At 41.3% G+C, this 14836-nt stretch overlaps 1 protein-coding gene across 2 annotated transcripts; it reads left to right on the top strand.

Moving 5' to 3' along the window:
* Nucleotides 1-8305: 8305 nt before the first annotated feature.
* LOC139285002 (carotenoid-cleaving dioxygenase, mitochondrial-like) lies at nt 8306-13111 on the top strand. Of its 2 annotated transcripts, XM_070905421.1 has the most exons (11): nt 8306-8487; nt 8579-8790; nt 8977-9092; nt 10005-10107; nt 10219-10347; nt 10802-10962; nt 11087-11254; nt 11390-11527; nt 11974-12156; nt 12449-12559; nt 12968-13084. In XM_070905421.1, the coding sequence occupies exons 2-11, from the start codon at nt 8601-8603 to the stop codon at nt 13082-13084; spliced, it is 1416 nt and encodes a 471-aa protein (XP_070761522.1). In that variant the 5' UTR covers nt 8306-8487; nt 8579-8600. The 2 variants fall into 2 exon arrangements, with proteins under 2 accessions (XP_070761522.1, XP_070761520.1); XM_070905419.1 differs by lacking the exons at nt 8306-8487; nt 8977-9092; nt 10005-10107 and having other exon boundaries at nt 8586-8796; nt 10213-10347; nt 12968-13111.
* The last annotated feature ends 1725 nt before the right edge of the window (nt 13112-14836 follow it).

Below are 14836 nucleotides of genomic sequence, written 5' to 3'. Positions count from 1 at the left end.
ATATATATATATATACACACATATACAGTATATTGTACTTGTTATTTTTAGGCTCAGCAAAGTTTTGAACTCAGCTGGGGTTTTTTTCTTTTGTTAATACTAAAATAAAGCCCTGCTGTTTTGTTAGGGGTGTCTGTTTAAATAAAAATTGAAAATGTCAATAGCTGTCCTTTATTTTTAATTTCTATGCTTAAGTTTTTATAGGTGTTTCTATCTGCTTTGTGTAGCAGAGCGGTTCTTACAAGCCAAGTCAGTGCATTCATTGGGTGGTTTCAGAGAGTTACAAGGGTCTGTAAATGCAATGAAAACAATTGGCTACAGCAATTTATTGATATTAGAAAATGCAATTTTTACTTTTGAATACTTCAGTACAAAAGGATGTATTGAATAATTTAAGTGATATATGTGTACACATACAAATCATCAAGTCAAAACAGCGCTAAATTTGGCTGGATTATAAAAGGTATAAGTGGTAAAAATGAAAAGCCGTTTGGGAGCCGAAAGAGCCGGCTCTTCTTGGTGAGCTGAGCCAAATGATCCGGCTCACTAAAAAGAGCCGGAATTCCCATCACTACCATGTATCTGTATCTGTCTGCCACCAGAGGGCCAAAACGAGCTGAGGGGAAGACGCAACATCAAGCGGGTTGTCATCCTGAGTGACAGACAAAACAAACAAGTTAATGAGAGAGATGTAGGGCCTGAATGTTTACATTCTTCATAGAGTGACTGTTGGAGGGAGAAATATTACTTCCTGTGTGGTGAACTTTCCCTAAAGGCTATCATCAGGGAGAAATGAAATCCTCTTAGGATCGCACTCTGTAATGTGTGTTTGATTTAACACCAGCAGTTTTATTTGTTCCATTTATGCAGTTGCTTTTAGGTTAATTTTGCCTTCTTGAAAGAGGATAGACTTAGCTTGTGTATTTAACAGTTTTGCTACTTGTTATCCACCAAGTCAGAGGTTTTGCAGTGAGGGAACTCAACCTTAAAACGCCAAGGTGCTTTACAGCTAACCACCGAGCTGCCACGCAAGGTGCTGGTCTCTTTCATCAGGAGCAACTTAGGGTCCAATGTCTTGCTCAAGGACACATCGACATGACGGGGGGTTAGGGTTATAATAATTGCACTGTTTGCTGAATTATTACTGCTGTAAATCCTTGTTTAGAATAAGGAGGTACAGTGGCTTGCAAAAGTATTCAGCCCCCTTGAACTTTTCCACATTTTGTCACGTTACGACCACAAACAGAAATATATTTTATTGGAATTTTATGTGAAAGACCAACACAAAGTGGCACACAATTGTGAAGTAGAAAGAAAATTATACATGATTAAAAAAAAAAATTACAAATAAAAAACTGAAAAGTACGGTGTGCAAAAGTATTCAGCCCCCCTGAGTCAATACTTTGTGGAACCGCCTTTTGCTGCAATTACAGCTGCAAGTCTTTTGGGGTATGTCTCTACCAGCTTTGCACATCGAGAGACTGAAATTTTTGCCCATTCTTCCTTGCAAAACAGCTCAAGCTCAGTCAGATTAGATGGAGAGCGTTTGTGAACGGCAGTTTTCAGATCTTGCCACAGATTCTCGATTGGATTTAGGTCTGGACTTTGACTGGGCCATTCTAACACATGAATATGTTTTGTTTTAAACCATTCCATTGTAGCCCTGGCTTTATGTTTAGGGTCGTTGTCCTGCTGGAAGGTGAACCTCCGCCCCAGTCTCAAGTCTTTTGCAGACTCCAACAGGTTTTCTTCCAAGATTGCCCTGTATTTGGCTCCATCCATCTTCCCATCAACTCTGACCATCTTCCCTGTCCCTGCTGAAGAGAAGCACCCCCAGAGCATGATGCTGCCACCACCATGTTTGACAGTGGGGATGGTGTGTTTAGAGTGATGTGCAGTGTTAGTTTTCCGCCACACATAGCGTTTTGCATTTAGGCCAAAAAGTTCAATTTTGGTCTCATCTGACCAGAGCACCTTCTTCCACATGTTTGCTGTGTCTCCCATATGGCTTCTGGCAAACTGCAAACGGGACTTCTTATGGTTTTCTTTTAACAATGGCTTTCTTCTTGCCACTCTTCCATAAAGGCCAGATTTGTGCAGCGCACGACTAATAGTTGTCCTGTGGACAGATTCCCCCACCTGAGCTGTGGATCTCTGCAGTTCGTCCTCTTGGCTGCATCTCTGATCAGTGCTCTCCTTGTTCGGCCTGTAAGTTTAGGTGGACGGCCGTGTCTTGGTAGGTTTGCAGTTGTGCCATACAATTTCCATTTCCGGGTGATGGATTGAACAGCGCTCCGTGAGATGTTCAAAGCTTGGGAAATCTTTTTATAGCCTAACCCTGCTTTAAACTTCTCCACAACTTTATCCCTGACCTGTCTGGTGTGTTCCTTGGACATCATGATGCTGTTTGCTCCCCAATATTCTCTTAACAAACCTCTGAGGCCGTCACAGAACAGCTGTATTTGTACTCAGATTAGATTACACACAGGTGGACTCTATTTAGTCATTAGGTCAACATTCGATCATTCAGCAATCATCAGGCAACTTCTGAAGGCAATTGGTTACACTCAGAGAAAAGGGGGCTGAATACTTTTGCACACCGTACTTTTCAGTTTTTTATTTGTAAATTCTTTTTTAAATCATATATAATTTTCTTTCTACTTCACAATTGTGTGCCACTTTGTGTTGGTCTTTCACATAAAATTCCAATAAAATATATTTAGATTTGTGGTCGTAACGTGACAAAATGTGGAAAAGTTCAAGGGGGCTGAACACTTTTGCAAGCCACTGTAAGCCCAGTCGTGACAGCGGACAGTCAGGATAACAGCGAAGGAAGCCGTTACTTATCCAAAACTGTCTTTTTGATTGTACTTTCAGTATAATAAAGTACTCAGGCACCTGGATGGACATTGTCATCATTCACTGCAATATGAAATACGGCTTTATCTCTCAAGTTCAGAGTGAAGGCGTCCTTATCATGAAACATTCTAATCTCTGAAGGGTTGTCAAACAGTGGTTAAACTCTGTCTGACTTCAGTCACAAGAGATAAAAAACGTAAACGTAAGGAGAGTCACTGAAAAGTCAAGGGGTCAAAAACACACCATGTGCATCTTTTCTCACAAAGGACAGCTCACATTGTTGGTCACAGGGTTACGAGTGAGTTTGTGTTTTGTCTTTTCATCAAATGGTGCTCCATGCGGCAACAGGTTACCAGCCACTGACGGTGGCCACAGCCGGATTGCTTGTGTGAATTATTTGAATTACAAGTCGGGATCTCACCAACCTGCTGCGTCTGATGTTGAAAGACCTGACCATCCCAGGTTACGTCACAGATGATGTGTCCCAGCGCGCGCAGGATCTCAAAATGGTTTGAGAAAAGTGTACAACTCCAAATCGTGTTTTTTGTGCTCATTTTACTCCTAGTCATTTACATATAAACACACTGAGTCTGCTGAATCTGAATCTATTAAATGATTTATATGAAGTAAAACGGATACATGCAGGTGGAACAGCTTTGTCTTTACTGGCTTTAGCTGTATGCCACAATTTACTGGAAGTGTAAAATAGACATTAAAGCTGCTCTATTCATTTTTTTAAATGAACAACTGATCAAGTGACTATGTGTACTGCGAAAGGCAACACTTGTAGTGACTAAACTACACTCATCCGCCCGTCCAGCAGGAGCCATTTACCCAGAAAAAGCTCTGATGAGCCCACTGCGTGACCTGCTCAGCACCAGACCGTCAGCAGTCAGTCAAAGATAGTGACTATGTAAACATAGCGGAGCATTTAGCTATTTTCCGGGACTAGAAGGAGAGTAAATATTGTACTTTTTGATTTGTTAGGTGGCCAAAAACTGAATGCTAATATTGCTCCGTGTCGACCGGATGTGTAACACGACGCTGCCATCGTTGGATGTGTGTCTGAGGGGAACGACCAGGAATACATGGAGGTCGTCAGCGACTTTGTCAGCTGGTGTGAGCTCATGATGGATTTCAGGAGGAAGTCACCCAGCATCACACCGGTGAACATCCAGCACTGACAGGGACAGGAGGGGGCTCAACAGACTGATTAGGCGAGCCGGCTCTGTTCTGGACTGCCCGCTGGACTCCATTGAGGAGGTGGGGGAGAGGAGGATGTTAGCCAAGCTGACATCCATCATGGACAACACCTCCCATCACCCCCCTGCTATAAGACTGTTTAACTGCACATAAATCTGCACATTTTCTACATACTTTATATTTTTCCGTGTATATATTTATTTTTGTCCCCCATATTTTTTATATCTGTATTTATTATTTGCATATTGTTTTTTCTTTTTAAAAAAACATACTTCTAATTCTCATCGACACGGTGCTTGTTCTGCTGTGTGTTTCTGCACCTTTCTGTCTTTGCTGCTGTGACGTGTAAATTTCCCCGCTGTGGGATTAATAAAGTCTTAAGTCTAAGTCTAAATCTTTTGGTGATTTGGAACTTAATAAGTTTGAATTTTGGGGCCTTTCAGGTCTTGTCCTAAATAAAAGCCCATGCCCTGGCGCCTGAAAGCATGTTTGAGACTTGAAAGTCTGTGTTGACTCGAACAGTATGTACCAAGTGCATACCAAGCCCAAAAATAAATCCGAACAAAGGAGTCATTTGTTCATTTTTGCCCAAGTTTAACTTTTTTTTCTCCAAAACAGAAGTAAACTTAGTCAAGGGTGCAAAAAAAACATACAAAAAGACAATACGACATACCAAAAAACCCCCCGATCCTTTCACATGTTGTCCGCAGCCAGAGCAAAGGCATTACTGTGGACTTTTTCGGCCCTGACCCCACATTGCTGACACAAGCAGAATGCAAAACATGAATGTTCTTTCTCATGGCACCAAACTCTCCCCCTTATCACTGTAACAAACCGATCACACCCTTTAATCCCCATCCCCAAATATTAAATGAAAATGCTGCATGGAGTTGAGGATAATAACTTTTTTTTTTTTAGAGCAGTATAATGGCAACTTTATCTGGATTGTTTTAGTTTACTCCTAGCTACCATCATGGGTTTCCGAAGTGAATGTCTGTGTGAGTGGATCTTTGTGAAGCATATCGCCCAGAGCGCTCCCCACCACAGAGCTACTTTTTCTGGGGCAAGAGTGGCTGGGCCTTTCCTGCTATTTTCTGCTTCAGTTGTCCACGCCGACAACAAAATAGGTTACATAAAATGAATCAACTGCCCTTGAACCACCGTATCATGATTTTTCAAAAAACATTTCAATCTGGTAACAACAATGAATAGTGTTCATTACATTATTCATATGCATCACTGTGGCTTTGGTTGATATTCCCAACATTTTCTATTTTAAAGACGCAGTTCAGCATTTTGGGAAATTCACTTCACTTCACTTCTCTGCTTTCTTCACGAGAATGACATGAGGCGATCGACCTCAATCTCGTGTTGGAGGCGCTTAGCTTAGCTTAGCTTAGCATAAGGCTTCACATAAAGCAAATGCAACGGTTTATCCATCCACCCAGTAATTCTGTACAGTGCTAGTTACCCTCACTGTCTTCACAAGACTCTGGGAAGCGATGCAGCTGCGTGTAATGACAAAGAAATTGTACGGATTAAACAAACCAGATTAAAAAGGGAGTTTTACTGAGTGTATTTTCGAACAACCTACCTGTTCTCCTCGACATGGTGTCCATCCTCTCACTTAACATTCAGAAAGAGACCAAATTAGCATTGTTCCCAAAATGGATTAATTATTATTATAATTATTATTATTATTAAGTTTATTGAAAGATTTTGTTGGGCTGCAAGGATCCTAAACAACATGAACTACATGCGCTCTATGACAGCAGTGTGCAGAAATATGGATCGCAGTTTGTCATTAACAGTGAGCTGATTGTTGGCGCTGTGGTTTCAGCTGTCTTTTCACTGGATATTTCCATCAGCTGTCATTCTGCAGCTCCGATCAACAGACACAAGCTGCTCTTTGTTCCCCCGTCACGCCAAAGTGGGAATTTTGGGGTCATAATGTCCTGAGATGGCTTACATTTGTAAACAGCGGTTACACAATAAAATAGCTGCAATGTAGTGGACTTTCTCTTTCATGCTCATCGTATACCGCGATGACCAAGTCACCAAATCTCGCCAGTGTTCCATGAATCTGTCACAGTAGTTCCTCCTTTGCTTCAAAGGACAGTAGCTGTTATCTCTGTTTCCTCATTGTCAAAATGCCGTCAATAAATCAGATTGTTGGGGTAGATTTCCAGAGTTGGCACACCACAGCTTTGACACAGTAAACTCTTTAAATGGCTTAGTTATGCTTCTGTTATTGTGTTCAATCTATACTCAGTGATGTGATTGCTGCAGGGCATGAGTTGTTTTTCTGGGAATTTCCTATTTGAGTTACACAATAGCTGCAGAAGTAGGGTACAATGACTTCAGCATTTATATTCTACAGTGAAGTGCTGTCACAGGACCTGAAACTGGGCCCAGTCACACAGGTCTAACTGCAAACCTGGAGTCGGTTTCCTTGTCGTATATGATGTAAATTGGAGCCTACTGTGAGCGGTGGAAGTTACACTGGAACGTTGGCAAGCCAACTTTAGTTTGAAGGAAACCTATTAAATAAAACGAATAAATGATGCATTAAAAGAATAGTACGACATTTTGGGAAACACACTTGTTCTTTATTTCATTGTGGATAGTTAGATGATGAAGATGGATACCACTCTCACATCTGTAGGTTTAATATAAGGCTACAGCCAGCAGCTGATTAGCTTAGCTTAGCACAAAGACCGGAAGCATCGTTAGTAGCTTAATTGATTTATTGTTAGTGGCCTTTGCTGTGTTAAAATAGCGCATCTGCTCCTTTTTCCCTGAAGGTTAAAATAATATATTTCATTAAAATGTATTTAATTTGTACGATGTCGGTAGAGGTGGTCTTGGTTTGCGGCAAGGTGGCGCACCTCCACTAGAAAACACTGCAGGAAACCCTGATATTTAGAGCTGTACATTTTGGAAGTATTCACATTAATACAATGGAACTACATCATCATTATTATTATCATTATTACCATTATCATGGACTCTATCCAGGGCTTTCCCTAGTTTTAATAGAGGGAGTATAAGAGAGCAGACGCTTGACTGCTTCCACTTCCATGTGCCCTGGGTTTCACCCATGCTGCACACGACGTTGAACAATGTTCATTTATGCCAATACAGATAACACAAAGTGGGAGTTGATAAAGCTCAGTCAGTGTGCTCTGTTGGTCCTCAAGAATAATAGAGGTGTAAATTGAGTATTTAGAAACAATCGCATATTTCAGACCTATTTAACGTATTGTTTTATTAAGAAATAAGCCAATTAAGAAATCTGCATATCAAGCGGAGTCACTTGCCTGGCCCTGACTTCATGGTCGACTGATTACTACCTTTTTAGATTCTGCAGTCCACCTGACCTGCACATCTCTACATAACCACCTCTCCAGAAACCATAAAATACTTACTGCCCTTCTTTATGGGGGATATTCTGTACGTTGGTGAAATTTACAGTGTGACACGCAGATATCAGGCTGAGGTATTTATGCTAGCACTCCACATGAACCCAAAAAGGAAACTCTCACATAGAAAGAAAACATTCCCAGATGCTTCAACTATTCCAGAAATAGAAGTTTGCAAAAACAAAGATACAAGCAGGCCAATTGTGTGCGTCTACAAAACGTCCCTCCGGCTTTCTCCATCACTGCACATTTAGCATGACAAACTATATCATCTGTAAAGTGTATTTATATTACTGTACAAATGACCATTTGGACTAAAGACCTACTTGCGAAGAATGATGAATGCTGCCACGGTGATGTTGCGACTTGTCAGTGAGATCAAGTGATTATCTCTGTAAATAAGTTACCACTTGTATTATCTTGGGATGATAAAGTACTTCTTTGGTTTTGGAGAGTCTTACACAAGCATGAAATTACTGTCTGCTCGCCTACTTATCTGACTGTTTCGAGGCAGCGTCACAGCCAGGAAGACAGTATAAAGCTGAGTGCCAGTTTTGGAGAAACAGCAGAACCACAGGAGGAGTGTGCAGGCCCTTGACTCCGCTACATAGCCAAGAGACAAAGCTACAGCCATGGACACCATCACACATGAACAGAGCAACGCCCGAGGTAAACATTTGATTCTACCAGCTATGCACAATTTACCTTCAGTTCATTTGTTAAGTGATTTAAATGTCCTCCTGTGTGATTTGTAGCAAATGTGACTCTGGTTTGCACTTAAGTCTGCTATCTTTTTTTCCATAGCACTCAAAAAATCCAAGTCCAGGAAGGACATCAACCACTTCACTGATGTGCACGGCCTGCCTTGCATTGAGAAGATCGTGAGCTCAGTGGAGGACACCCCCGAGCCCATCAGCACCAACATCACTGGCAAAATCCCAGAATGGATCAACGGGAGCTTCTTGAGAAACGGGCCCGGGAAATTCGAGATTGGGAACCACAAGTGGGTATAGCATCTTAACGTGTTGATCCAGCTACTGCGGCCACTGCATCACAGAGCTGACTCCTTTCTCCTGTTTCCCCATTCTCATCAGGTTCAACCACTGGTTTGACGGCATGGCTCTCCTGCACCAGTTCAAAATATCCAACGGTCAGGTGACTTACAAAAGCCGCTTCCTATCCAGTGACAGTTACCAGGCCAACAAGGAGCACAACCGCATCACAGTGTCAGAGTTTGGCACCATCACCATGCCAGACCCCTGTAAAAACTTCTTCCAGCGCTTCCTGTCAAGATTCGAATTACCAAGTGAGTATCTCATCAAACTGCACGGACAGGCTTCACCAGACTCTGTTCACAAAGCGCATAAGATGAAAGCTGAATGCAAACTGCCTCGAACAGTTAAACAGCTTACTTCCATGTGCCTGGAAGTACGTGAAAGACAGACCATGAGAATAATTTTGGCATCTTCTTCTTCTTCTTCTTCCCCTTTAGAGCCCACAGATAATGCCAATGTGAGCTTTGTGACCTACAAGGGGGATTATTATGTCAGCACGGAAACCAATGTCATGCACAAGGTGGACCCGGACACACTAGAGACAACCAAAAAGGTAACACGACGTTGAATGTAAGTTGTAAGACGTGTAGTTGTAGTCGGCGGTGGAATACTTATTTCCTTTTCACGCAACTTTATACTTCTACTCCACTCCATCTCAGAGGCAAATATTGTACTGCACTACATTTCTCTGACAGCTTTAGTTACTAGTTACTTTTTGGATTACAATTTTTTCATTCCCTTCCTGTCCAGTGAAATCCATGTATGTCCAACTTTGGTGATTTTGAATTTGAATTTTTCTGATAAACTGAAGGATGGAGTTTTTCCTTTATGGGTTGAGAAAAGAAAAAACCCTCCTCCTTCTTAATTAAGCTAAATAACCTTTTTTTTTTTAAAAAAACAAAAAACAAAAACACCCTTGGATTAGCTGGAAAATGCATCGTCACAAAGCTGAAAACTAGGGGAGAGACGCTACAAACATATGATGACCCAACTGTATGCAAAGTAGAACAAACATCTACGGCAGTGAAATGCAACATACACATTAATGCAGCAGTAATATTAATCCAGAAACAACATGTATTAATAGTAAAACACTGACCTTTCTTTTCTGCGTAATGAGTACTTTAAGTACACGTTGCTGATAATACTTACATAGTTTTACTTAAGCAGTTTTGAATGCAGGACTTTTACTTGTAGTGGAGTATTTTTCACAGTGTGGTGTTAGTACCTTTACTTAAAGGATCTGAATACTTCCTCCACCACTGTCTGTAGCTGATAAATCTGCCGACACATATCTGTGTGCAGCAGTTTTATTGACTTGAGTGCTTTACACATGATAGCTGAGGCAAGTCATAAACGGCTTGCAGGCCACTGTCACTCCTTATTGTATGATTAGCTGCTGGACACATTCAGAAAATAGAAAGTGTGTGTGAGTGTAAGTCGCTCATGCATTTGTGCCTAACAGGTGGACTGGAGCAAATTCATTGCTGTGAACGGAGCGACCGCACACCCTCACACTGAGCCTGATGGAACGACGTACAACATGGGGAACTCCTACACCACTAAAGGTATTACAGAAACCCTCAAATCAGTTTGTTGGCACAGCACATCATAGGATGTCTGTATATTAAGAGGAAAGTGTACCTTTAGCAAGAAGCTAATGGTGTCTGTGCCGACAGGAGCTTACTACAACATCATCCGAGTGCCGCCCACCAAGACAACAGATGGGGATACCCTGGAGGGGGCCACAGTGCTGTGCTCTATTCCCTCAGTGGACAAGACCAAACCATCCTACTACCACAGCTTTGGTGAGCAAAAGCTCTCACACTCACATCAAGGTGCGGGTGCTTTCACCCTTGAGCCTTGACTGTAGATCAGTTTAAAGGAGTTGGATTCAATCTTCATGTGTATTCTACCAAGATGTCAGCAAAGGTTTCCCCTAAGGATCCACTGCTCCGATACTCCGGATCGTTTGTCAACGCATACATTGACCTTATTAAGTGGACTAGGTATTGGCCAGACAAGACCAATATATGGTCAATCTCATCAATGTGGTAGCATGATTAATCAACGTAGGGTCTCAGCTCTAGAATGATCTCAGTGAGTACCATGTAGACAGGTACACAGATTTCGAATTGCGGAATAATAAAAGCATTGGTATCGGATTGGGACTAGGTATTGGCGGATACTGGAATTGGTATGCGGAGAGAAAATTTGGACCGGTCAAACAGAAACTAATGTCATCTTCTCGATCCTTTGCAGCAATGTCTGAGAACTACGTGGTGTTCATTGAGCAGCCCATCAAGATGGACCTGTTGAAGATCGTGACAGGCAAGCTGAGAGGGAAGAGCATCAGTGACGGCTTTCTCTGGGACCCGAAACTCAACACTATCTTCCACCTGATCCACAAGCAGACAGGGAAGGTAAGGCCCTAGCACCTACCATGAGCTCCCTAAAAGAGTGCAACCATAGTGTAGTCCATTCACTCTGCTTGAACTGTACATTAAACAAACACGGGTTGCTTTCATCCTCCTGCGTGTGCTCTAGGTAAGCTCCACCAAGTACCTTGCCAAGCCGCTGTCAACCTTCCATCAGATCAATGCATACGAGGAGGGCGGCTTCTTGATCATAGATATGTGTGCTTCCGATGACGGCCAGGCAATCACTAACTACAACGTCCAGAACCTGCGCAAGTCTGGAGAAGCTCTTGATGAGGTAATCAGGTCAAGTTGTATGTCTCACGACTTCCGTGCGAACGTGTGCCATTGAAGTGGAGTGCTTAAGTTGCTTTTGGTTCAGCTGAACAGCTGGTTCGTTGAGGCTGAGAAGATGTTCATCTTGTCCCATCAGGTGTACAACACCTTGTGCAGAGTCTTCCCACGTCGTTTCGTTCTGCCTCTCAATGTGGACCATGATGCACCCTACGAACAGAACCTGAACAACCTGCCCAACAGCACAGCGTCTTGCATAAGAATTGCCAAGAGCAAGGTGGGCAGCCAACATGATCTACATGTATCAACACATAGGAAATTGCGAAACTCATTTTTGTGTCAAGCGTAGGAAAAAAAGGGAGGGGGGGGGGGGTGGATTCCTGGTGATAGAACAAAAGAACATTAGTTAAGTGAAGACTGAATAGCGTTTAAATGATTCAACAGCTTTTAATTTGATCATACTTTTTCACATCTGTCATACTCCACGTAAGTATCAATAATCATTTACAAATATAATATAAAGTATTTCACAGTATCTTAAACTGAACCTTCTTTATTTGTTCACTGCTTCTTTGTATTATGCAGGAACTCAAATGTTTTAGAGTATTTATATTAACTTAATGTTCTGTAAAACATCCCAACTATTAGAATTATGTTTGATACCCACAAACAGGAATAAGACTTATGAGTCTCATTACCCACGTTGCTTTTTTCTCTCTGCAGGTCTTCTGCACCCACGAGGACCTCCACGGAGAGGATCTTCATCAATACGGAGGTCTGGAGTTCCCTCAGATCAACTACAACAAGTACAACACCCGCTCCTACCGCTACTTCTACGGCTGCGGCTTCAGACATCTTGTAGGAGACACACTGATCAAGATGGACCTCCACGGAAAACACATGAAGGTGAGTTTGAATTTGTTTCCAGCTGTTACGGCACGGCACGAGCAACTTCATTTAGTGACGCACGTAGCCTTAAATGTGTGTTGTGCTGTAATATTGTAGCAAATAAAAGGGAAGTCAATTCTAACCTCAAGTCAAAGAACAACCAGTGCAACAAAAATCAATCATTTTCAGGTGTGAACGATGGCAATTTGCATGAAAAAATGTTCCTTAAGATTTGAAGAAAAGTCAACTATGATAACAGCAAGACTGCGGCAAACTTGAACTCATGAGTAACAACTGTATTTTCTCACAGGTGTGGGAACAACCTGGTCTTTATCCCTCCGAACCAGTCTTCGTACCTTCTCCTAATGCCACAGAGGAGGACGATGGTGTTGTCTTGTCGGTGGTCATCACTCCGAATAAGGTCAGTCAAAGGTTTTTCAGGACAAGGGACTGCACATCAGACAAAGGAAATCAATTTCTCATTTTGTGATGTCAACAACATGACACTTCTCCACTTGCTTTTAAACACACTACAGATCACAGTACCTTTTTCGTTTTGATACACGTCATGATTTAGCTAGAGGCTCCAAATCCCCAAATTTCACAATCACACAATCACAGTCGATTCTCAAAACATCAGCAGTGGTTATTTGATTTGGAGGTGCTATACCAAAACTAAAGAGTGTGCCTTTAAGTTTACCAAAGCACATTTTGGTGCTTAAATATGTCAAGTGTTGTGTGTGCAAAATTTGTTCAATAAACTTCTCATCTCCGTAACTTCTGGAAAGCTTTAAACACTAAGTATTTTTTCCCTGTCATCTCCTTCCAGGACAAGAGTACGTTCCTCCTGGTTTTAGATGCCAAAACGTTCGAGGAGCTGGGCAGGGCTGCGGTGCCTGTCAACATCCCCTACGGTTTCCACGGGATGTTCAATGCCACGGCATAGACGCGTGAGGAGGAAATAAATGACACCTCTGACGGCACATGGATAGATAGAAGTCGTGGCAGAAGTTATACACAATGTAAATATTGTCTGCTTCGTTTGTCTCGTCACACGCGCAAATTTAGAGGTCATTCCACAGATAGTCAGTTTTCGTTTTCTTGGATTTCTTAGCAAAAATGAAAAAAAAAAATAAAAAAAAAATTCACATTTATTGATATTGTTGATGTTATATTGATGTTGTACTGTGTTAGAAACATTTTGAAGTCACATCTTGCCATAAATTGTTTGTTTGTTTGTTTTTCTATGTAAGCCATTGTTTTGAATATTTTAATTCAAGTACATTTACATTTTAAGATAAGGACTGTAGGGGGGGGGGGGAGCAGACAATTTCTGTGTTTTTTTTCAAATGCAATTCCTGCTATTCTATACACACACTGTGATTGCAATAACCATTTTTACGCGACAGAAAATGTACAGGTTCAGATCAAGTTCAGCGAAGACTCTTTTTATGGCATCCTAGGACCAGAAACTGATAAAACTGATAAGCAAACGCACGCTTTGGCACAGGGCCCGCATGTTGCAGAGAGCTCTGTTAATTTAATGAATGACTATTGTATGACTACATGGAAATGTACATTTTGAAATACACTACTGAAAAACTGTGAATACTCTCAAAATAAAAAGAGGTACTTTAACATCCAGTCTATGTGCACTCATTTCCTCGTTGAAATAATTGTTTTCATGAGAAATATTTTCCGAGCAAACTAAAGGTGGACATTATTCAACACAACCGCAGATACAATTTCTACAATAGCCGTTGTAGAATATTGTAGAAAGCCATTGTATTGATGCAGTTGGAATGCTTTGCATAGTAATTTCATTCTATAGAAACTATACATTTCAGTCACTGATAAATCAAACACCAACTCCACTATATTATGAGTTCTAAATATTTAAAAGTAGTTGTTAATGTCAATTTAGGAATCCGAGTGTGACACGCTTGCGCCCTCTGCTGGCCAGCCGTCTGCTTCAACACCATTTACAACGCAAGAAAGAAACATGGGAATACAACAAAGCTTTCTCTAAGCTAACAACAATGACAACATTGGGCAATTTAATTCTTTGTAAACAGTAATAAACACTTTTGTGCATACTGAACTTTCATTTCGTACTAAAATAATGGCATTTAGTCAGTTATATTGAGGCTCCATCACAAGATTAAAGTATGAAGAATCAAAAGTGAAATTGTGATATGTGTTGAGATTTGAGGACGAATAAATAATATCCCATTCAAAATGACTTTTTAGTAAAACTCATAACTCAACTCATAACAGTTAACATATATTAGTTTATTTCATAGTCAAAATAATCTATTAATAGTTAACACAGGAACTGCAGAAGGCACATGTGCAGTGCATGAACAAAGCTGTTCACAAAAGAAAACCATTCCTCCATAGAATAAACAGATCTGCTTCATCGCGCAGGTGACCGTCCATGCAGCAGACTTAACCCTGCAGTTTATCAGAAATTAGAGCCAATGTTTCTCTCAGGTGGGCTTTCTTCTCTTTTAGGCAAGACTTGAGGTTTTGAGTTTCTGTCAAAACGCCCTGCAGCTCCTTCATCTGCGAGGTATCTGCCGCAGCTCTCTCACTGCAGCAAAGCATGAATACTGACATTAGTAGTGCGACTGTGACGGTATGACGTGTGTCAGTGCTTAATCGATTAAAAATTGTGCGATGAAAAGTATCAAAAATA

This window comes from Enoplosus armatus, chromosome 5 (assembly GCF_043641665.1).
Source record: "Enoplosus armatus isolate fEnoArm2 chromosome 5, fEnoArm2.hap1, whole genome shotgun sequence".
NCBI lineage: Eukaryota > Metazoa > Chordata > Actinopteri > Centrarchiformes > Enoplosidae > Enoplosus > Enoplosus armatus.
Note: the sequence above shows the minus strand (reverse complement) of the source record. Positions and strands in the feature narration are given on the sequence as shown.

Excerpts from the sequence above, each read along its gene's own strand:
- LOC139285002 (XM_070905421.1), top strand. The coding sequence starts at position 8,601 with ATGGCTCTCCTGCACCAGTTCAAAATATCCAACGGTCAGGTGACTTAC. Across the intron at positions 10,108-10,218 it reads GAACTCCTACACCACTAAAG|GAGCTTACTACAACATCATC; the intron begins GTATTACAGAAA and ends CTGTGCCGACAG. Across the intron at positions 10,963-11,086 it reads TCCACAAGCAGACAGGGAAG|GTAAGCTCCACCAAGTACCT; the intron begins GTAAGGCCCTAG and ends CGTGTGCTCTAG.